Source organism: Halichoeres trimaculatus, unplaced genomic scaffold (genome assembly GCF_033239565.1).
Source record: "Halichoeres trimaculatus isolate MK-OKI-2021-1 unplaced genomic scaffold, fHalTri1.1 fHalTri1_scaffold_11, whole genome shotgun sequence".
Classification (NCBI taxonomy): domain Eukaryota; kingdom Metazoa; phylum Chordata; class Actinopteri; order Labriformes; family Labridae; genus Halichoeres; species Halichoeres trimaculatus.
In genome coordinates, this window is record NW_027437189.1 from 22,791,392 (window position 1) to 22,811,893 (window position 20,502).

At 45.3% G+C, this 20,502-nt stretch overlaps 1 protein-coding gene across 6 annotated transcripts in view; it reads right to left on the reverse strand.

Moving 5' to 3' along the window:
• Nucleotides 1-304: 304 nt before the first annotated feature.
• Nucleotides 305-20,502, reverse strand: part of kmt2d (lysine (K)-specific methyltransferase 2D) — a 29,744-nt gene continuing 9,546 nt past the window's right edge. For all 6 annotated transcript variants that reach the window (XM_074681568.1, XM_074681571.1, XM_074681570.1 and 3 more), the window contains exons 22-55: nucleotides 20,368-20,490; nucleotides 18,646-18,767; nucleotides 18,422-18,554; nucleotides 18,229-18,312; nucleotides 18,066-18,143; nucleotides 17,808-17,966; nucleotides 17,633-17,702; nucleotides 17,278-17,516; nucleotides 17,098-17,171; nucleotides 16,749-16,799; nucleotides 15,013-16,638; nucleotides 14,737-14,913; nucleotides 14,451-14,590; nucleotides 12,328-14,090; nucleotides 12,116-12,239; nucleotides 11,748-11,829; nucleotides 11,592-11,658; nucleotides 11,214-11,446; nucleotides 8,167-11,121; nucleotides 7,926-8,075; nucleotides 7,666-7,830; nucleotides 7,399-7,546; nucleotides 7,226-7,295; nucleotides 6,959-7,131; nucleotides 6,674-6,798; nucleotides 6,453-6,588; nucleotides 6,241-6,362; nucleotides 4,764-6,144; nucleotides 4,530-4,666; nucleotides 4,187-4,317; nucleotides 3,578-3,863; nucleotides 3,363-3,436; nucleotides 3,167-3,275; nucleotides 305-3,079 (exon numbers count right to left, since the gene is read on the reverse strand). In XM_074681568.1, coding sequence (XP_074537669.1) covers nucleotides 2,987-3,079; nucleotides 3,167-3,275; nucleotides 3,363-3,436; nucleotides 3,578-3,863; nucleotides 4,187-4,317; nucleotides 4,530-4,666; nucleotides 4,764-6,144; nucleotides 6,241-6,362; nucleotides 6,453-6,588; nucleotides 6,674-6,798; nucleotides 6,959-7,131; nucleotides 7,226-7,295; nucleotides 7,399-7,546; nucleotides 7,666-7,830; nucleotides 7,926-8,075; nucleotides 8,167-11,121; nucleotides 11,214-11,446; nucleotides 11,592-11,658; nucleotides 11,748-11,829; nucleotides 12,116-12,239; nucleotides 12,328-14,090; nucleotides 14,451-14,590; nucleotides 14,737-14,913; nucleotides 15,013-16,638; nucleotides 16,749-16,799; nucleotides 17,098-17,171; nucleotides 17,278-17,516; nucleotides 17,633-17,702; nucleotides 17,808-17,966; nucleotides 18,066-18,143; nucleotides 18,229-18,312; nucleotides 18,422-18,554; nucleotides 18,646-18,767; nucleotides 20,368-20,490 — 11,600 coding nt within the window. In that variant the 3' untranslated portion in view covers nucleotides 305-2,986. The remainder of the gene's footprint in view (nucleotides 3,080-3,166; nucleotides 3,276-3,362; nucleotides 3,437-3,577; nucleotides 3,864-4,186; nucleotides 4,318-4,529; nucleotides 4,667-4,763; nucleotides 6,145-6,240; nucleotides 6,363-6,452; nucleotides 6,589-6,673; nucleotides 6,799-6,958; nucleotides 7,132-7,225; nucleotides 7,296-7,398; nucleotides 7,547-7,665; nucleotides 7,831-7,925; nucleotides 8,076-8,166; nucleotides 11,122-11,213; nucleotides 11,447-11,591; nucleotides 11,659-11,747; nucleotides 11,830-12,115; nucleotides 12,240-12,327; nucleotides 14,091-14,450; nucleotides 14,591-14,736; nucleotides 14,914-15,012; nucleotides 16,639-16,748; nucleotides 16,800-17,097; nucleotides 17,172-17,277; nucleotides 17,517-17,632; nucleotides 17,703-17,807; nucleotides 17,967-18,065; nucleotides 18,144-18,228; nucleotides 18,313-18,421; nucleotides 18,555-18,645; nucleotides 18,768-20,367; nucleotides 20,491-20,502) is intronic.

The following is a 20,502-nucleotide window of genomic DNA, read 5'->3' on the forward strand; positions in this document are numbered from 1 at the left end:
TTAGTTTTAGTCTCATCTGTTTTGCAAGATGTTAGATATTATACATCAGTGCATAAAGGAGACTGGACCTCAAAGTTGAGGCTCCACCCTGTTTTAAGTTTGGCTTCTAGGTAGAAAGAAAACTGAGTGTACACATATTTAAAATGCATTTTATTTTCCTTTACAAGAAACAAAAGCAGACAAAGAAATAAGATGAAAGGGAGGGGGAGTGGGAAAGCCGTATATAAAGAGATGCAACCTCTTGCGTCCTGAAAAAAATATGTACAATTCAAAATAATATCCATACAAAACATGCCACATACAATAAAAATGATCATTATATTTATTATTCATATTCCCTAAAAGTATCTCTGCTGTACAGATGCAACATCTTTTTAAAAAGTAGGTGAGGTTAAAAAAAACCTTCAATTTTGAGCAAACTTTATTAAATTATAAGATATGCAGAGAACTTAAATTAAGATTCAGAGAAGTTAAAAATTATTCAGGCTAAAATCCAGTGAGCGGCATAATGTCTCCTCCTCATGGTCTTCCCTTGAAATAGAAACATACCAAAAAATATATATATATATATTTATATCACTGCTTCGGATACTTGATCAATATCTACCACTTTAGAGAAGATCTCCGTTATACTATGAGAGAGTGCAATTCATTACCAGGTTAAGTATGGGGTTAACTTTGAGTATTACATCATAACATACATTAGGCCAAGTAACCATTTCACAAGGTTTACCAACACATTCACTTCTATAGGGAAGATATAAAAAAGGAAAACACTAACAATAGTCTAGGGAGTTCAAGATTTTCCATTCAAGAATATATCAATCCAATCGTGACCAATTAAGGGACAGGTTTTGGTAATCAACAAGCAGTAGCATAAATAAAAAGAGAAAATAAACACGAACAATATTACATAAATACAAATGCTATGCACCATTGTACTGCTGTACTCAAGAAGTGATTTCCATATCTAATAATCAACGACCCTCCACATGAATCCAAAGTTTTGTTGTCCCGCGGCTTCTCGGCACACTTGATTGGAGAAGTCCGGACATTTTTCTCGTAGCTATTTTAACAAACTTGTCTCTGAGAGCTTATAGCAAAAAACACTAATAGAAAAAACAGGTAAATGCAAAACACTCTGGTTCATATACATAAAGATATTAGTTTGCCATTTTACATATATTTATATTTATATTTATATACAGCTTTATCTTTGTTAAAATGATATCCAGTGGTTGATTTCTTCTATTTCATCTCTCTACACTTTGACTTTGTTGATTACAAAGGGGCTGGATAAAGAGTTGCTGTCCCCCTAATGCAAATACTATATATACAGTTTGTACAACTTTGCATTTTTAAATCATGTGAGGTCTTAGGTTAGGGGAAGGAGGAAACTAAGTAGTATGGGAAGGAGGAGTTTTTTAGTAAAGCTCCCTTTAAAGACTTTTTTTTTTTTCATTCATCTTACATAGAAATGAAACAAATGCCCTTTTTTCCAATAAGTCTTTCCCTGCCATCAGTTCAGCCTGGAAGAAACAATAACAGCACTAGAAAAAAAGCACACTACAGGGGAAGTAGAAACACTGCAGGCTGTACTCAGGCAGAGGAAGACTTACTACAGTAAAGTTTAACAACAGTCCACTAAATAATACAGAGAGGAAGAGGCATGATTTAGAAAGTTCAAGGTTGAGTTGTTGAGGGGTGTAAAAAGCATCTCATGGGACAGTAGTCATGCATCCACCTGCTGGTTTCAACAAGTGGAACTTCAATGTATGAAGCAAGAAGCAAAATGTGTACTTGATGTCTGACGACGTGGTCCTCTTTGAAGACCACGACGTGCTCGAGCCATTCGCTCACATTATTGTCGTTTGAAGCAAAACTGAGAAGGTGGATGTTTTTGTGCTTTCACACAGCTAACACCTGACGCATAAATAAAAAGAACAAAAGCTACATTAATATCCAGGATGATTTGGTGGCATATAGGACACCTGCTAAGCTTCTGATTGTGATTTTAATGCAATATCTTATCAAAACTGTCATATATTTCCTCTGTATAAACAATTCATGAAGAAGAATAATTATGTTGGCTCATTATTGTAAATCATCATCAGCATAGAGTAGATAGAGCAAACCTGCTGCTTAAGATTCCCTGCTTGTCCGAGAAGGCTAAGCCAATAAAAACATCCCCCCTCTCCCCCCCTCCCCCGTTCCACAGTAGCAGTTAACAGTTTTTATACAAAGCAGTCACTTCCCGCTATATCAATGAGGTAGACTGGGTCCAGTAACCCGCCATGGGACCACATAGTCACAACATCTGGTGCCTCTGGAGCCACAGATCAATAGCATTTCAGTTTTTATATTAACTTACATCTTTTTTTATTATTCCATCGATCATGAGGTTCTTACACAGAACCACATCGAGATTGTCTAGCTAGCCAAATATCCGTGTTGTCTTCATTGATGACATGATGGGAAAGTGCCTTTTCCAGAAGGTTGAGGGGGAGGTGTGGTCAGGGGGGACAGGCGATAGGTCCGACTTAAAACATAAAAAATGCATCATTAGTTCACGCTTAGTATTTTTAAAAATGGCTTTTTGTCGTGTATTAATATCAGAGGGTCAGAATCTTTTGGTAGATGTTGAGGATTGTTTTCCAGCCGCTGTAAGCTTATCGAGAACAGTCGAGGGGGGGAAGGGGGGAGGGTTTGGCTGAGGAGAGGGTGAGTCCAAACATGAAAGTTAGTGCCGCCGCCAAGTTGTTGTTGACGGAGACGGTTGCTTGCTTTTATTAATTAATGCTCTTCAAACCTTTGGCTACGGGTGTCAACGCTTTTAGTCTGTTGTTTTTTTCGATGAAGGAGACTAGCCTTCCTCCTCGTCTTTCAGATCAGCTTATGCACTGGCTATGTAGGATTCAAAGGCTTTGGCGCGAGTGTTGTGGCACCAGTGAGAGGGGAATTCTCCACACTCCTGTCCGTCTTCTGGTTAGTTCATCCACTTTCGGCAATTCCACGCTCCACAGTGGCAAGGGATCTTGTGCTGATCATCTTCAAAGTCAAACTGGTAGTCGTAGGTCAGCTGGAGTTGGAGAGAATATATATATAAAAAAAATTACCCTCAAAATATGTTAAAGATACAGGTGCAGAGTTTTCTGATGCAACGTACCTCTTCTCCCTTGGGGATCCTGCGGCTGGAAATAATGATGATTTTGTCTTCCTTGTCGAATGTTACAACCTCCGCAACACAGTTGGGGGCACAGGAATGGTTCACGTAGCTGGGAAGGAGAAAAATAAAACTCATTGAAAATGAAGACTGATTTAAGAGATTTATTCTAAGCAACCAATCACATGTGAGGTCTTACCGAGCCGGGCCACCTGTCAGAGTGGCATCAATCACTTGCTCGTTGTTGATGCGGAACATGTAGATCCCTCGGTTCTACCAGGAAACAAAGTTTTGAGGTCAATATTAACATTTTAATGCAGAATTCAATTTCTCCAACTTGTTTCCTTCCTGAAGTTCAACCCACATTCTTGTTCTGTGTACTTAAAATAAAACCCGGTAGTGTAATTAACTTACCTGGGACTCATAGATCTTCTCTCTGCGATTTGCAACCTCATTGCGGATGACCGTTCCAATGTACTCAATGACCATGGTGTGCTTCTCCAGATCTTTTGCAGCGTACAGACCCAGGCCCTGAATACGTGACCGTGCCAGGTACACATTATTCTTCCACTCAGTCTTCAGGCGGCGGTACTGGGACGACTTGGAGTGGACAAACTGCTTGCTGTATGGTGTGTTGAGTTCTCCAGTAAAGGTGCTCTGGTAGGCCTTTGATACACTGGTGCTATTTAGTGTGTGAGGCCTGTAAAAAACAAACAAACAAAAGAGATCATGTGAGCAGGTATGTGGTTGTTTGGAAGATGTTTTTGAAAAACACAAGAAAAAAAGATGCATTACAATGTTAAAACATAAAACACCTTAAAACTGTTCTGTGTGAGTACAAACTTTGTTTTTGTTTTTCCATTTGCTTCACTCATAATGATAAATGATGTTAAAAAAATCAGTTTGAGCCCATGGTGGTATGTTACAGATGATTTTAGAAAAACTCAAGTTTTACTCTGCTTCTTCATGAGTCTGCCAGAAACCAGCTAGTGATTTATTGCTGAACACAAACTGCATCTTTACCTCTTGCACTGTGTGGCAACTTTGGGCTCAGAACGAGCAGAGCCTGTGGGATTGATCATGAGGGGAAGCTCCATCAGAGGGTGGCGGCCATATCTGAACTGGTAGTTCTGGCAGCTCTCCACTCCAGGCAACTGTAAAGCAACAGAGTCCCAAAATCATGTTAAGTATTGCACTTTGATTTACAGTTAAATCTTTATCACAGCAAGCTTGTGAAGTTTGCCTGACTCGGCTTCAAGGCTGCATTCCAGCAACTCCAGGTATTAATAAAAAATGGCTTGTAAACACCTCATTATGAGTAAACGTTATAAATTTCTACTAATATAGAGTCTATGTTGATTCTTACCGACTCAGTGATGCGCATGACAGCATGAATAGTGAGGCCATACATCTCCTCCCCCTTAACATGCTCAGTGAACAGCTTCAACATGGAGGACTCATCTCGCAGTCTGGCCACCTCTTTAACCACCCGCTCCCAGATTCCTTACATCAGAAGATGGAGAATGAATTTTAATCAAAGATTCAGTAAAACACTTAGCAACTTGTTACAATCATGTTTGAGTGGTGTTTAAGTGCTTACCCTCTGGAGTTGATTCCCGATAGTGCAGATCCTCCATGCCCTGCTCCAAAACTCGCACCTCAAACAGCGGCCGATTTCCATCCTCGCTAATGCGGCAGCGATAGCGACAGCGCTTGTTGGGCACACGTGTGCTCCAGTAGATGCGTGTGGCCTCGTACCCAACAGGGAAAATAGCGGTGGGTGAGTGGAAGTTGGCCATTTGGGAAGGAAGCAGCTGACCAACTGCATGAAAGATGAGACCACCAACTCTGAACAGGTGGATTCGGTCACCTCGCTGCAGAATGCTGGCAATCTGCTTCACCTCATCGCGCTCGATGTAGACGCGTCGTAAAACAGAAAATGTGATGAGTTCGTCTTCACTGGGGCCCTTCAGCTTGTGCTGGGTGCACAACATGGTCTTGTCTTTGAAGAACATGCAGCGTGCTCTGATGGCACAGGCAAAGTGGTAGACATTCGGGCAGCGTAGTCTGTTGCAGCTGTTGGTGGCGCCAGTTTTCTGGCAGTATGCACAAAGCGTCCGCAATCCACGACGCAAGGCTACCTCCACATTGATCAAGGCCCCGCCCTGTGTTTCATACACTTCCGTAGACCACAGGGCACAGTTTAGATGCACCCACAGGTCCACATCAATGTTGAGCAGTCGGGCTGGGCCATCTGTGGCTCCGTCACCTTCGTCGTGGCAGAAGCAGCATTTACGTTTGTCCCGGGGCAGCTTATCCGGTCGAAGAGTGATGCGCAGGCGTTCCATCAGCTCCGACACCTCACGGCTGCTCTCTTTCTTCGAACCACCTTTACGTATTGAGATGACAATCTGGAGACGTTTCCAGCGAATCCCCTTCCATTTTTTCACTTTGGGAAGCACCACCTCCTCATCGGGGGACAGAGGCCTTCGCAGCTTGATGGCTTTAGGAGAAGACGCCATGTCGTTGAGAGAGTCTTCCGGAGGTTGAGCAGGTGCAGTTGCTGACTCCTCCTCCTCCTCCTTGGTGACAGGGCCTGGATGATCCTCAGCAGGAGCAGTTTGATCAGATCTTTCAGGGGTAGGTGAAGGATCTGTGACTGACTGTGGAGCAGCAGTGTCAGACTCTGAGACATCAGCAGGTGGAGCAGCAGCGTCAGGAGGAGGAGCAGCACTTGGTTCAGGCTCAGTTTTGATCTGGACACAGGTGGGACTAGCAGTTGTTGGGGATGGAGGGGCTGAATTTTTTGAAGGTTCAGGTTCAGTAGTTGGTACTGGGTCGGGTTGGGGGGGATCAGGAGTGGATGGTGATGGAGGTGGAGATTCCTCCACTGGTATAGCAGGAAGATGCCGCACATCCAGGTCACTGACATTGGTTGTGTAACAGTGCTGAGCTGGTTTGTCCTCTTTTTCGGGGAATTCCTGAGAGGGAAAAAAAATCACATATGAAATCTACAGCTTAAGAAAAAGTATTAAAAAGGTAAATAACCGAAAGAATATAAACAGATCTCAAATGACCTGTTTTATGAGCGCCAGAATGTCCACTTGTTTCTTGAGTGTACAGCCTGGAAGAGACACGTCAAACTGTCTGAGCCACTCATCCTGGCTGGGCGAAGGGCTGTCCTTTGTACACAGCACTCCTAGAAAACATCGTCACCTCATGTGAGTTCAGGATACTTGGTTTGTAACGTTGCAATTTGGAGACATACACCAGTCATATGAATACAAACCTGACTGTCCAGGTCCTTTCCCGGCCCCATCAACTCCAGACATGTCTGAGTTCTGTGGAGGGAAAGTCACCTCATAAGAACCTGGCATCCTGATGTTCAGCAGCTGGGCCATGGTCATCATCACATGGTTCAGTTTCTGGAAAGAAGAAAAATCAGTTCAGGATTATGTTAAAAAAAGATTCAAAACTTCAAGCAGGCTGAAAGAGTTTCTGTTGTCATACCTTGGCTGCAGCAGAGGACAACATGAAGGTAACAGACACCTCGTTGCTTTTGGCCTTGTCCCAATGGTTAGAGGTAGAAACTACCTTGCCATCTACACCTTCAAGTGGCTTGTTTTCTGGAAATGCTACGAAAGAAAATATGCAAATAAACCTTTAGTTTGTAACCCAACAGGATTTAATGGTAAAATAAGATAAACAAGACTTGATAAAAAACACAGAGGGTGGATTTATGGGAAAAAAGCAGCTTTTCTTTTAGGGGTCGGAGATTTGATTGTTGTGTAATACCTGGGATTGCAGTGCGAGGTATGACAGGGATGATGGGGGATATTGCTCTTTCTGTCTCCTCCTCTTTGGGCTCCCGTAGGTGGGGGAAACGTGGATTTGCATCTCCTACGTTACTTTCAGGGGAGGATGCTGGGATGATGCTTTCTGGGGCATCCTCGTCATCACTCTCCATCCTGTTACAAAGGAAAAAAGTAATTCCTCTATTCAAAAACAATAAATCTAAGTATTGTGGTTTGCAAAGAACTCTAGGGATTTGTTCTGTCATACCTGATGTCCTCATTCTGATTATGTGGTGGGGTGGGGAGAGCTGCTAGAATGTCGACACTCTTCACTTCCTCTGTAACAGAAAGCAAAGGGGAGAAATGACATATCTCCAGATATATGCGTGCAAGTGCACATCTCTCTTTCCTTTTTTTAATGTTTAATCCCTTATCATTTACCCATTGGTTCTTCTGTAGGGCCTGTGTCTTTCTGACCTTCAGACAATTCCTCCCCAGGTGTCACTCCATTTAGCAGCTTGTGTTGTACTGAGGGTGGGGGTGTTGGTGGCAGGGAGGACGGGGGTGTTGGTGGGTTGCTGAGATTACTCTGTGAAAACACAAAACATCAGTGTCATAAAGACAACTCCTCCAGCCTACAGGATACTGTACAAATGTTGTACCAGCTCACAAAATAAAACATTGGTGCATGTTGGAACTTGTGTTTACCTTGGTGAGCAGCTGAGAGTAGTAGTCTGGGATATTGTCCAGTACTGCATTTCCAAAACAACCTTTGAGCTGAGCTTTGCCATTAGCTGGGCTACTTCCAAAGGGGGTGAACAGATCCAGACTTGCAGTTATTGAAGGCTCCATCAGAGGCAGCAGAGACAGACCCTGAAATGTGAGTACCCATCAGATCGCATCATTAAAAAAGTGTTTTTAAAAAATAGACTTACAACATAAAAGGCAAAAGTAGTTCAGCGTTTTACCTGTTTGAGTTGCTTAATCAGGGCTTCTGCACTTTTCCCGACTTCTTCCTTTTTATTCTTCTTACGGGCATTGAGCCCTCGGTCTCCAGGTGTCTTATTAGTGCGCCTTGGCTTCTGAGCTGGGGGCCTTTTAGTCAAAGACTGTAAATCCTGCAAAAGTTAAGAAAATGCTGGTGAAATTCTTTCCTCTCAAACAACATGACAAGAGTAAAACCAATAAATGGACAAGATAAAAACATACCTCCATGTTTCTTGGAGTTCCCTGAAGTTTCTGTTCCAACATTGCCAACTTGCTGTTGATGTGGCCATTGATCTCATTGTGGATCCCTTCAGAGGGCCTCTGTGCACCAAGCTGGAGGTTTTTTGTTCGTAAGAGTTGCTGTAGAAGTTGTTGTCCAGTCTCAGATCTGGGGCCTTGACTTTCAGGGTCTCCAGCCATGTTCCCAGTATTAATAAAGCCAGTGTTGTTCCCAGAAGCAATTGTGTCAACCCCAGCTTCTCTCTTTATAGCCCCAGGATGAGCCTCAGCCACACCATCACACTGAACCTCTCTTGGTTCCTGTTTAATGTTCTGTAGAGTCATCTTGCACAGCTCGCCTTGAGAGGCTGTGTCTGAAACACTGCTGTCTGTGACATGCTGTGGTTGTTGATGAACGTCCATGCCTTTTTGTGGACCATTTGGAATACCTGAGGCTGTCTGGGATGTTTCAGTGCCAGATGTCTGAGCTTCTACCTTTAGACCTGGACACTGAAGTGGACTCTTGGCTCCAGGTGACCTGAGTGGGGAGGCTTTAACTTGGCTGTATGGACTCCCCCTGCCAGCTATAGGTGAGGAGACATGGGATGAATGGGGCGAGGCAGGGTGGGCTGGGCTCATGCCAAAGGGACCTCTCGGAGAATATGCATGGGATGGAGAGCCCTGCATGCGGCCAGCTGCAGCAGCCATCAGTGCCTGTGGGTTCTGATTAGGGGTGGGTGGACGTATTCCCATGGTTTGATTGAAGGTATGTCTTTGTGGATCCCCTGGAGAGTTGGGTAATGGCTGACGAGGAGATGTTGGCCTTATCATGCGTGCCTGGTCCACAGGGGAAGGTGGAACAGGTACCTGACCCCTCATCATATGTTGCATAATTTCCCCTGCTTGTGGCTGCTGTTGCCCAGGCATCATCATCCCCTGATGTATCTGAGGAGCAATGCCAGATTGCTGGCCCATCATGCCTGGTTGCTGCTGAGAGACAGTGGCTCCTGGCTTCCCAATGGCTCCATATGGCATCTGCTGGCCTTCCATCCCTTGCATCTGATGCCCAACCTGCGGCACCTGTCCTTGTGGCATGTGAGGTCGTAATTGGTTTTGCTGGCTTTGACCCATTGACATCCGAAGCATCTGTCCCTGTTGGAGCTGCCGCTGAGCAATCATGGCTTGGATGTGCTGTATCTGCTGGTTAGGGGGGAGATTGCGGAGCTGGGGATTTTGAGCAATAATGGCCTGTATATTGATAGGAGTACGGATCTGGCCAGGAGGTAGTCCAGGTCTCTGCGCCATCATGCCTTGCTGCTGAGCTCTCATCATGCCCATCATTGCCTGTTGTTTCTGTTGCTGGGCCATGAGAGCTTGCTGTTGTGGACTATGACCCATAACAACAGGCTGAGGCTGGCCAGGGTGGTTCTGGCTTTGGATCTGCTGCTGCATGCTAGGATCTTGTGACTGCTGTATCGTACTTTGAACCATTTGCTGTTGTTGTTGCTGCAGAGCCAAAAATTCTGGTTTACCTTCCTCTTTAACAACTATCAAACCAGGCTTGTCCACGCTGAGTGAACCTTGCCTCTGAAGGGAAAGCTGAATTTGCTGCTGCTGGTGTACACCAGTTTGTTGGTTCCCAACCACACCTGTTTGTTGCTCAGGTATAGAATGCTGCTGGGCCATGCTGACCTGGTTTAGCTGCTGTTGTTGCTGCTGTAACTGTTGTCTGCCCACGTCAGTTTGGTGATCATTCGATGAGCCTTGTTGGGAAATTTGATTTGAAGAGGAGGTCCCAGTCTGCTGTGGTGGTGTCCTTGAATCAGGGCTGAGGATCCCCCCCTCTTTGGAGCCTGTGTTAAGGCTATCAGTGGCTCCCTGTGGCTCCCTGTGGGGTGTGAGATTTCCAGCTGACGGTGAGGAGCTCATCTGTGGGGTTGAGGGTTGGGAGTGCCCTCCTTGCTCTTGACTTGTCTGACTAATCAACTGCATCATTGGTCTTTGCTGTGCCATCTGCTGTTGCTGCAGATGGGCCAAATTCTTTGCAACATTTTGCTGCTGCTGTTGTTGCTGTTGCTGAGATGCCAGCATGCGTTGGGCCAGAATGTTCTGTTGTTGTGGAGTCAATTGGGCTTGAGGTCCCCTGAGGCCAGGATGACCCGGAGATCCCACCATCCCCTGCTGTCCCATCATCATCTGGGGCCTCTGATGCTGTGGTACACCTGGATGGTTCCCCATAATTCCTGGTTGCGCTGCCATCATGCCTTGAGCATGGTTAATAGGCTGTCCTCCAGAAGGGGTCTGTGGCAGAGGAGCTCCAGACTGACCTCCAACCATACCTTGTGGAACCTGACCAATGCTTTGTGGATTTGCCTGGTTAGTCAGCATTACTTGTTGTGGGTTTGCTTGTTGTTGGGCCATAAGTGGATTCTGGATCATTCCAGACTGAGGCTGAGTGATCATGCCTGACTGCTGATTTGGGTGTGGTAACTGTTGCTGGCCCATCATCACCTGCTGTTGTTGTTGCTGTTGTTGTTGGAGTTTTGCCATCTGCATCCTGTGTTGAAGCTGTCTCTCATGGAGAAGTCTTGGGTCTGCACCTTGCATTCCAGGCCCCTGTGGGAAAAATCCTGTTTGAGCACCAGGCGGACATGGGGGCCTTACACCACCAGGTCCAAGAGCAGCAGGATGCTGAGGCTGGGCTCCACCCATGAAAGGTTGCCCTTGTGGCATTTTCATGGGCATTCCACTGTGGGGCATCATGCCAGGGTGTTGACCCATTTGAGGTGTTCCTTGCTGGCCCATGACCATCTGACCAGGCATCTTGGGAAACATGTGAGGAGGCCCCACCTGTGCGGAGTGACCTGGAGGAAGAAGACCTGAGCCCTGTTGATGCTGCTGCTGTTTGCTCCTGTACTCTGCAATAAGGTTTGTGTGCTCCTTCTGCTGCTTGCGGACCTACAGCAAAAAAAGGTTTGAATATGAATAGAAATACAAAGTTGCCTCTTATCTTTGCCATGAAAAAGTATGTAACAAAGTAATGTACACACCTGGTCGAGCTGTTTCTGAATTTTGCTCTGCTCCTCTGTAACCAACTTCAGCTTTTCTGCATCTGCCTCAGCAAATTCCCTGCCAGCCTTCTTAGCAGTGCGTTGCTTAGCACACAGGGCTTTACGTGATTTGCGATGAACCCCAATCTGCTCCTCCAAAAATTTTAACTGCATCTGGAGTAACTGCTGAGTGTGAAGGAGCCACTCTTCATATTGATGCTGCTCTGCATCATCTGTAACAGAAGAGTTTAACTTGATGCATGACATGCAACAGATAGGGGGTAATTCATTACATCCACAAAGAGTATGAGTTAAGTAAAATACATATTTTAAAAGAATTATATTCAGTTTATACAAAGGCAAAAAAATGAGACTTACTGATAATTCCTTGCACAAACTGGGGAGGGTTGGGTCTGGACTGGGTAGGATCAATTGTTTCTCCCTCCTGAAGAGAAAATGAAGCATACAAATAAAGTGACTTGGAAAAAAAAACTCAAGTGTTTATTAATAACTTCTGACTGGCAACAAACATACCTTTGATTGTCCAGATCCAAGCTGAGCTGGATCTGTGCCCGGAGCAGAGGCCAGCCTCTGAGCAAGCAGAGAAACTTGTTGCCTGAAGGGAGAGCCAAAATTCAAATGTGTAATAATAAAACTAAACAATCCTATTGACCCATAGTCTTTAGGCTGCACACATCAGATGAACTTGCAAACACAGATAATACACAAGTTATCCTGTATGATTCTATTCCTGGGTGCCAGTGGTGACGATGACAACTGTGTGTCAATAGAAACAGATTATTTGTTTTTCAGCTTTGTGCTACCCAAACAGAAAACTTAAAGATATAATTTAAACAACAACCTTACAAACTAAATAAATACCAAGATTTAAAAAATCCTACCTATTGATGCCAGTGGGAACGACCATTGGATCCTGTGCCAACACCCTCTTGATTCCCTTGAGTGCCACCACCTTTGCTTTGGCAATTGGGTCCATGATATCATCAGTGGCAAACTTGTCTAAATCTGCAAGAATGAGAAAATATTGTTGATATGGACAAAACACATTTTTGTACTGTATCTACTAAAAGAATATAATCTACTGAATGCCTACCTTTATCTGGGAAGAAATTGTTTGCCAGTGGTGACTGTTTAACAATTTGCTGAGGCTGCTGTTGATGACTGATACCTGGATGAATCCCTGGCTGCCCCATCCTCATCATTGCTTGCTGCTGAGTCATCACCATATGAGGAGGAGGTGCCATTCCACTTCCCATGAGCCTTTGCTGCTGTTGCATCATGTGGGGTGGACGAGGCACTATTCCTGGCTGAGCCATCATTCCTTGGTGTGGTGGTCGATGGTGCTGTGGTAGCATTATTTGCCCAGGAGTTGGTGGGTTTGGCTGTTGATTTGAATGGACAGGAAAATGAGACGGCATGCCTCCTTGATGGAGAGAACCGAGCTGTTGCTGTTGTTGCTGCTTCTGTTGTTCCTTTTTCTCATGCTCTAACAGATCTTGTATGAGAAGAGGCAGTTCACCATCTAAAGAGCTCTCAACCTTTGCCAAATCTACAGCAGGGGAGTGTTGTCCCCCAACATCAGGCAGTCCTAGTGGATCATCAACAATAGATGGAGCAGCTGAAGGAAAAGGTAACGCATCAGTTTGTCCTGGCAGAGGGTACTGTAGCCCCCCTAGTCGAACTGAACTGAGAGAAGCTGGCTGGTGTTCCGACTGAGTAGGCTTGGCTGATGATGTGTTTCCTCCAAGAACCACAGACATGGCTTCCCCCAATTCATCTTTAACAACAGTCTGTCCTGGCTGTTGTTGAGCTCTGTCATCTACTTTGGATGTATCAGCAGGCTCAGCAGAGGATGGTTGCTGGGTAGCAGCTTCCTTTGCATTGCCCATGGGTGCTGTAAGAGAAGTCCTCCCTGGTTCTGTCTTAATTTTCTCTTCTACTTTAACATGAACTGATCCAGAGGAAGATGAAGGTGCTTCACTCTCTGCCTCTACCAACCGCAGTTGATCTGAGAAGACATCCTTGGGGTCACCTTGATCCAGTTCAGGGTCAGTATAAGCCAAGAGGTCAAACTCATCACTGTTAAGCAAATCATCCAGATGTGGATCATTGGTCTCAAGGTTGTCAAGGTTACCCAATTCATCATCTCCTTTATCAGGGTCTAAATCTAAAGCTAAATCATCTTCGTCCTCTACACCACCATCTCCAGGAGCATCCCCAAGTCCTTCAAGGTCTGCCTCTGGCAGTTCTTCGTTGTTTTCTCCCGTGGAAGTCTGGGACCCTGGAACTAAGCTTGGTTGTGGGAGCTGATGCTGCTCAGTGCCAGGGATGTTTGGAGTGGAAGCAGTTGTCTGAGGATGCAGGTGAGGTTGTTGCGTTACTTGTCCTACAGACTGCTGAGGCAGCAAACTTGACAACCCACCTTGCTGTAACTCAAGCTGTGGGTTGCTTCCCCCTTCTGTTTGAATGCCACCAGTCTGTGAGGTGGGATGTTGCTGGACATACTGTGTCATCTCTTGTTGTGGGACAAACAGACGAGGTCTGGGCTGGGGCCCACGAGGCATGAATTGTGGTCGTAGTGGAAGCCTCTGTGAGTTGTGTCGTAATTCGATGAACTGTGGCGGGGGTCCCTGACCCATTGGCTGCATTGCCTCCCCTCCGTGTCCTTGTATCATATTAGGGTTAGCCATGCCTTCCATACCCTGGATGTTGACAGCAGGGTTTAGGTTGTGCCTCATGCTCATAGCCTCAATGCCAGGCTGAGGGAACCTCCTTGGACCTAGAGCCTGACCCTGCCACTGTGCATGGAACGGTGGACGGGGGAATACGCCTTGAGGCCTCATTGCTCCTGGTGGCCTGGAGGATGGACACCCACAAAAGAAGACATAATTTATATTCTTATATTATTCATGTTTACACGTTTTTGGCTTGTATGGATGGGGTCGATTCAAAGTCTTAATTACATCTTTAAGGTCAAGTAGGCATTTTGTTTATCTTTTCTGTTTGTAATGATTGTGAATCAGTTAAGGATTATCTTAAACTTAATACAGATACAGCTACTGACATGCCGTCTCTTTAACTGCATAAAATGTTGAGATAATAGAAACACTTTGTTCAACAAGTTTTCTAGCAGCTGGCATAAAAAGAATCTGTGAGAGCAGAAGCATGTCCAATTTTTTAACACAAATTGTAAATTAGCTTTTCTGAGCCTCTTACCTTTGTGCATTGGAATCCAAGATGGCAGGAGTTCCTGTAGGTGGTTGGCGATTCAATTTGTCTTCCATACCTCTAACAGCCATGGGAATCTTCCCTACAACAGAAGCCTGAGCTCCAGCCGTAACTGCAGCAACACGCTCCTGCACAAAGAGCAGTGAAATTAGTTTAACATATTATTTGTTGTAAATGTTGAATGTTTAGATGTATTCAGTGGTTTTTCAAAGCTGCCTACAATTTGTCTTAACTCAAGCACTTAACAGTTTGCTGACACTGTAAGGGTGTCTACCTGTGGATAAGGAGGTGGTGCTCTGTGGGCCTTGTCTTGCTGAAAGGCTCCCATATCCCCTCCAGCCCAGCCAGGAGACACATTGCCAGCAGCAGCAGCAGCAGCAGCTTCCTTCTCTTGACGAATAGAATTTCTTTGCATTTGTTGCCTGATTAAGAACTCCCTCAGTCTCTGGCGCTAGCAAGAAGAAAAGCACACTACATTAGCAACCACTTTAAAAGGAGAATGTAAAGATTTAAGAACTCTAGTTGGATGGGGTTTTTTTTACAACAATACCTGTCTGTGCTTCTCCAATTCAGAAGGGCTAAGGCCGACTAATGCAGGGTCCTGCACAGCTGAAATATCGGGCATTTCTTGAGTGCCTGGTAAAGCTAGCTGAGGGGGAACATCTGGTGTGCGTACAGCTTGAACATCTTGAGATCCAGAGGAGGGTTGCAACCTGGAGTTGAAATTGTCTGTCCCCATTGTCTGCTGAGGCTGTTGCTGTAACTGCTGAAGCTGACCCTGTAACATCTGACTCTGTTGTTGTGTTACTTGGAAGCCTCCTGTACTGGGGCTGCGGTTGAAGGTAGGAGGTGCTGATGGTTTCCCAGAGAGAGGATCCCCAAGGGGAGTGTTGGTGGGATGAGGTGGCTGGTTAGGATGAGGTGAACTTTTGTAGCTCGTAGCTCCCTCAGGGGCAGCAGAAGAGGGACGAGATGGTTTATGGACATTAGCAAAAGGGTCTCTGGATTGTGGCCTTGAAGGTGGCTGAGAACAAGGGTCTGGGGATTGAAAACGAGGAGTTGCAGGAGACTGGACAGAGTAACCATCATTAGAAATGCCACCAGGAGTGTGAGGGGACTGAGAGCTGCCCTGGGACTGTGGGCTGGAGGGCACTCTAGTACATATCTCTTGTTGACCTCCAGGGTGTCTTTGGGACCCAAGAGAATTATTATCACCTGACTGGGGTCTGGGGATTAGTGATGGCTGAGCATGTGCATCAGGGAAAGGGTGGGATGGAGACTGCCTGTAGCCTTCAGATGGATGGCTAGGGGAAGCTCCAGGGTGAAGTGCCCCACCCTCTCCTTGGTGCATTCGAGGTGTCATAGGTGCCTTAAATAAACCATCTCCAGACTCCAGCATCCCAGCAGGAGAGCCAGTTGATATGTCAGGTCTTCCCACTGAAGATGCACGTGGTGAAGGCGCGCTCATATCAGTCCTGTACTGCCCTGTGCTGACAGGTGAGGAAGCCATTGCAGATGGAGATGGAGATGAACCATAATCCGGCCGTACCATCCCTTGCTGGTTTCTGAACGGATCTCCATAGTGGGTACTGTGGGATGGAGAGAATATCGGGGACTCCGCCATCACTGCACCCCTTGAATGAGGGCTTTCTGGATGTCCTAGGGACTCCTGAGAGCCCTGCTGTGACTGTGGTAGATGACTCTGTTGCTGCTGCAGCTGTGATCTGAAATAGGGGTCAACCTGCTGAGCCCGTCTGGGGGTTCCAGGAGTTCCTGGTTGCATGTCAAAGGGGCCAAGACTGGCTGGCCGTCCCTGAGGAGGACCCTGTGGGCCGGAAGCGGGATAACCTGAGGAAGAGGCCTGCAAGGGGCTGGCCCCAGCGTGGGAGAAGGGGGTGGTTGGGTGGGAATGAGAGCGGGGTGACTGAGGAGGCAGCTTGGTCAAGGGGTCTGTCTGGATTTCAGCTGACCCTGGGGTCTTAACAGGTCCATCTGAGAAAAAGACTGAGGATGATCCTGAATCTGGAGGGAAGGGATATGGGCTCTCTGCAGAGCTGGGCTGGGAAGAAATCGATGCGGAGCCTGGTGGGGGGATCTGGAGGTGTAAACTGGGCCGTTCTCCTTTCACACGCCCAGACTCCAGTTTGACTGGCCTGCAAACCTGACTCTCTGCCTGCTTTGAGAAGAGAACAGACAGTACATTGTTTTTCAGCACAGCTACTATTAAAAGCATCAATTTTTCAGTTACTCAGACAAAACAAACGGGAAACTGGTGCTTTAATGTACCTTCTGTGCCTTGTTGATCCTCTGAGCTGCCCGGTTATCTTTGGCCTTTTGCTACAGAAAGAAATCAGGATGAGCAGATCAACAATTTAGGAACAAGTGTTTTGCTTTTGAATGGCATAAACTAAGTTTGAAATTCCTGAAGGGGTTCTAACTATTGCTAGACAATTTTATTTTCAAAAAATGTTCCTGTATTTATGCATTAAGGTGAGGGTACTGTAATACATGGCACAGTACTCTATCAAACAAATGTAAATAACAAACTGGCTTGAAGTTTAAGATGAACAGGCTGGTAGGAAATGATCATGTAGATAAAATAACTTCACATTTTTTGCTAAAATGGGAAACCTACCAGATATGGAACCTTGTCAGCAGCTGACACCTTCCTCCAAATCTTCATGATTTGCTTACAACGACTTGCCCAATCTGTGATACGAGATATGTCTTAACAACTGCTCTGTAACTCAATGACAATACTCATTTGCAGCATTTGTTTGACAATAGGTGGACAACATTGTTCCCCTGTACTCACCTGGGTAGTCTTTTTTGAGGGTTGGAAAGTTGGTGTTGGCATATAGCACGGGGGAAATGGTTGAGAGTTCTCCTAGCTCTTCATCTTTCTCCCAGCGTTGGAGACTGCGCTGGTTATAAGACAGCCCATCACCCTCTACCTCAGTAGGGGTGGGTGGGGACGAGGGGGTTGCTGGGGTTGAAGGGGTGGCCCAAGGACTCTCATCGCCTCCATCTGGACTGAACAGTCCCCCTCTGTCCCTGCATATCAGAGAGCATTGTTTCTTCTTAGGTTATGGCATTAAACAACTGGGTGAAAACATGACTGACAATTGAAGTAGAATAAAATTTTCCAGATGATCCAGTATTGGCCCTACCGCATGTCAAAGAACGGTGACTGAGAAAGGCCAGGAAAAGCATCCATCATTCCAGCTGAGGGCAGGGACCCTATAAAAGATTTCATACCTTGAAATAACTCCAGAATTTCACAATATCAGCTTTGATCTCCCAAAATGAGCCAAAAGCAGGATTATTTCATAAGTAAGCACAGACCTGAGAGGAGAGCTCTCTGTGGCAGAGCACTACGACTGAGTTCTCCCTTACTGCCCTCCAAAATGGGTTTTATTCCACCCAAAGAGGAGCCCTCTGATACTCCCAGGACCTTCCTGAAGAACTGCTCAGAGTCCTGACTCTCCACCCCTTGCGGAAGACCTGTTGCAACAGAACACCACCAGGTAAGGCATTAAAGAAACATCAGGTTATGAATAATACTACATACTGTGAATGTCAAAATGTTGGCTTAAAGAGTACCTTCACTTTTTTCTGCATCAGAGTCTTGAGGATCTGCTGAGGTCTGGTCCTTCAGCGATGAGGACAATGTGCAAGCTCCTAAAAATGTGTATTTTTAAATCAATATGCTGTAAGTTTCGGACCAATATAGAAACCAATAATATAAGTGTGACCAGGCTCTTACCATCTCCTTCGTTCTGAGCCTGGGGGGCCTCACCCCCTTCTTGCTTGACAGGGAAATCTTTTGCTGTTCGATCCTTGGCATCGGCTATTGAGAGAAGAACAAAAGTCATACAGCCTGCACTGACCTTTTCCACACCTAATGTCAAATGAATAAGCAGTTTTCTAAATGACAAAATTGAAGTCTGTGTTCTTACTCTCAGCAGCAGTCCTGACCCCTGACAGTGCTGGTAACGAAGGCCTGATCAGGCATGGGCCTGGTCTCTGCCCTTGGGGCATCATTGCAGCTTTCTTACTCAAGTCTATCAGTGTCTTCCCGAAGAAAGCCTCCTGAAATGAGCATAACAGATAATGACATTGTATTAATAAGAACACAGAGATCCAAAACTTCAACAAAAATAGGAGAATAAGGAATAGAAACCTGGAGGTAAGCTGGAAACATGTCCTCTAGTTTGCTCTTCTTCCGGCCCCGTCGTTTCTTGGCCTGTTCCTCACCTTCCACTGGTTTAGGATCCATTATGTTATCTATGTCAGGGTGTGGTCCTACACACATAAACATTAGATTCACTTTCACATGGTTACAGTATTCAAGACAAAAAATGCTTTAAATATTATTACAAAAAATGAAGATCCTCAAATCTCTAATGAAAGGCTGATGTGGTTTAAGTAGAGGCCCCATCAGTCAAAAGCTGAAAGATCGGTTTAACTTTCTGTAGCTTAAAGATGCTATGAGGAGGATCTGTTTCAACTGAAATGTATCATCTCCTTCTGCCAGAAGTCTCATGCACACTGTCGTGAAGATGTCCCTTTTACCCAGGCGTGTTTGTTTTTGGAACAAATTTTCTTTGTTTGCGACGGGTAAGGAACTTAGCAATACAGTTACATAGCACTGTTGTTTGAAACATGATGACTAGCAAATGTTCTAGGTTTGTGCCGTACATGAGTAGCAAGCTGTAGCCCTAGCTGCCCAATGCTACAATGTATTCAGAGGCTAACATGACAGCAACATACTGTCAGTTTGTACAGAAGTTTAGCAGCCGTCCACTGCTGACTGTTGGTAGGCATGAACATTATCGCAAACAACTTAGACCTTTTAGCCTTTAGCTGGGGCTGTATCACTCTCCAGTTTAGCTTTTTTCTGTCCTTATTCTGTCTGACAGTTATGGGCCGTTTACACAACAACGGTTTTAGGGTGAAACACATAAGTTTTGTTGCATTTCAGCCTCGCTTGTAGACGGAAATGGCGTTTAACCTGACCTAAAACGCAAACTTTTGAAAACAGCCTCCAGAGTGGGACTTTTCTGAAACGCTCCCGACACTGTTGCCGTGTAAACAGTAAGCCGGCGGTTTCAGTGGAAACGCTGACATCACACTTCGCCACATGCGCGCGCATACAACAGAACAACGGTACCGTTGTTTCAATCGTTGCAAACTACCGTGTTGTGCTTGTGTTGCTCAATCTGCTGTATCTGCTGACTGTCTTTCAACAAATGTGCATCTGTTGCTCCACTTCTGCACTTAGTATTCCCCAATACACCAGATGATCAGCTTAGCTCCACTTCGGAGGAGATCTCCCAAAAGCGGCTTCTGGACAAGACAGTTAAAGCGCCGATCACAGGCCTGGCATGCTTGATACAGCATTTTCAGTTCCTCTGCGTTTTTGTGTAAACTCAGATTTTTTTCACTGTGTTTTCACTGCTTTTTAGCATTTTCAGATGAAACGTTGTCATGTCAACAGGGCATTAGGCTCCTGTGTCCACCATCACTTCAAAATATATCTGAGAAGTTTTTTCAGCAGAGAAAAACCCACGCTCACTTCTAAACTTCATCAGCTGGCGTGATGTTGTCAAAGAGACTATGACGTGCCATAAATCAATCTGGTCCTGCTCAGCCTGATCGGTAAACTACGAAGTATGAGCTAGGAAGCATTCTGAAATAATCTACATTGGTGCAGATAATCTCATTTTAAAATGTGTATTACAATCAGACCTATATCTAGAAGGGAGACTTTTTCAAGATCACTTTGGAACTCCTCACAGACCCTTTCAGTAGTGTAATTTTATTACTGACTAAGACTAAATAATCAGAATCCTTGAACCACTTCATCATGTATCCATGAAATAAAAATAACAGCTGCACCGACCTTCATCAATGGTTCTCTCAATAGGTTGTCCATCAAGAGTAGTCTCTCCAGCCAGCTGGGCAAAAAATTCTTTCTTCATACGTGTGTGACACTTCCTTTGGCGCACCATAAAGCCTCCAATGCCTGAAATAATTC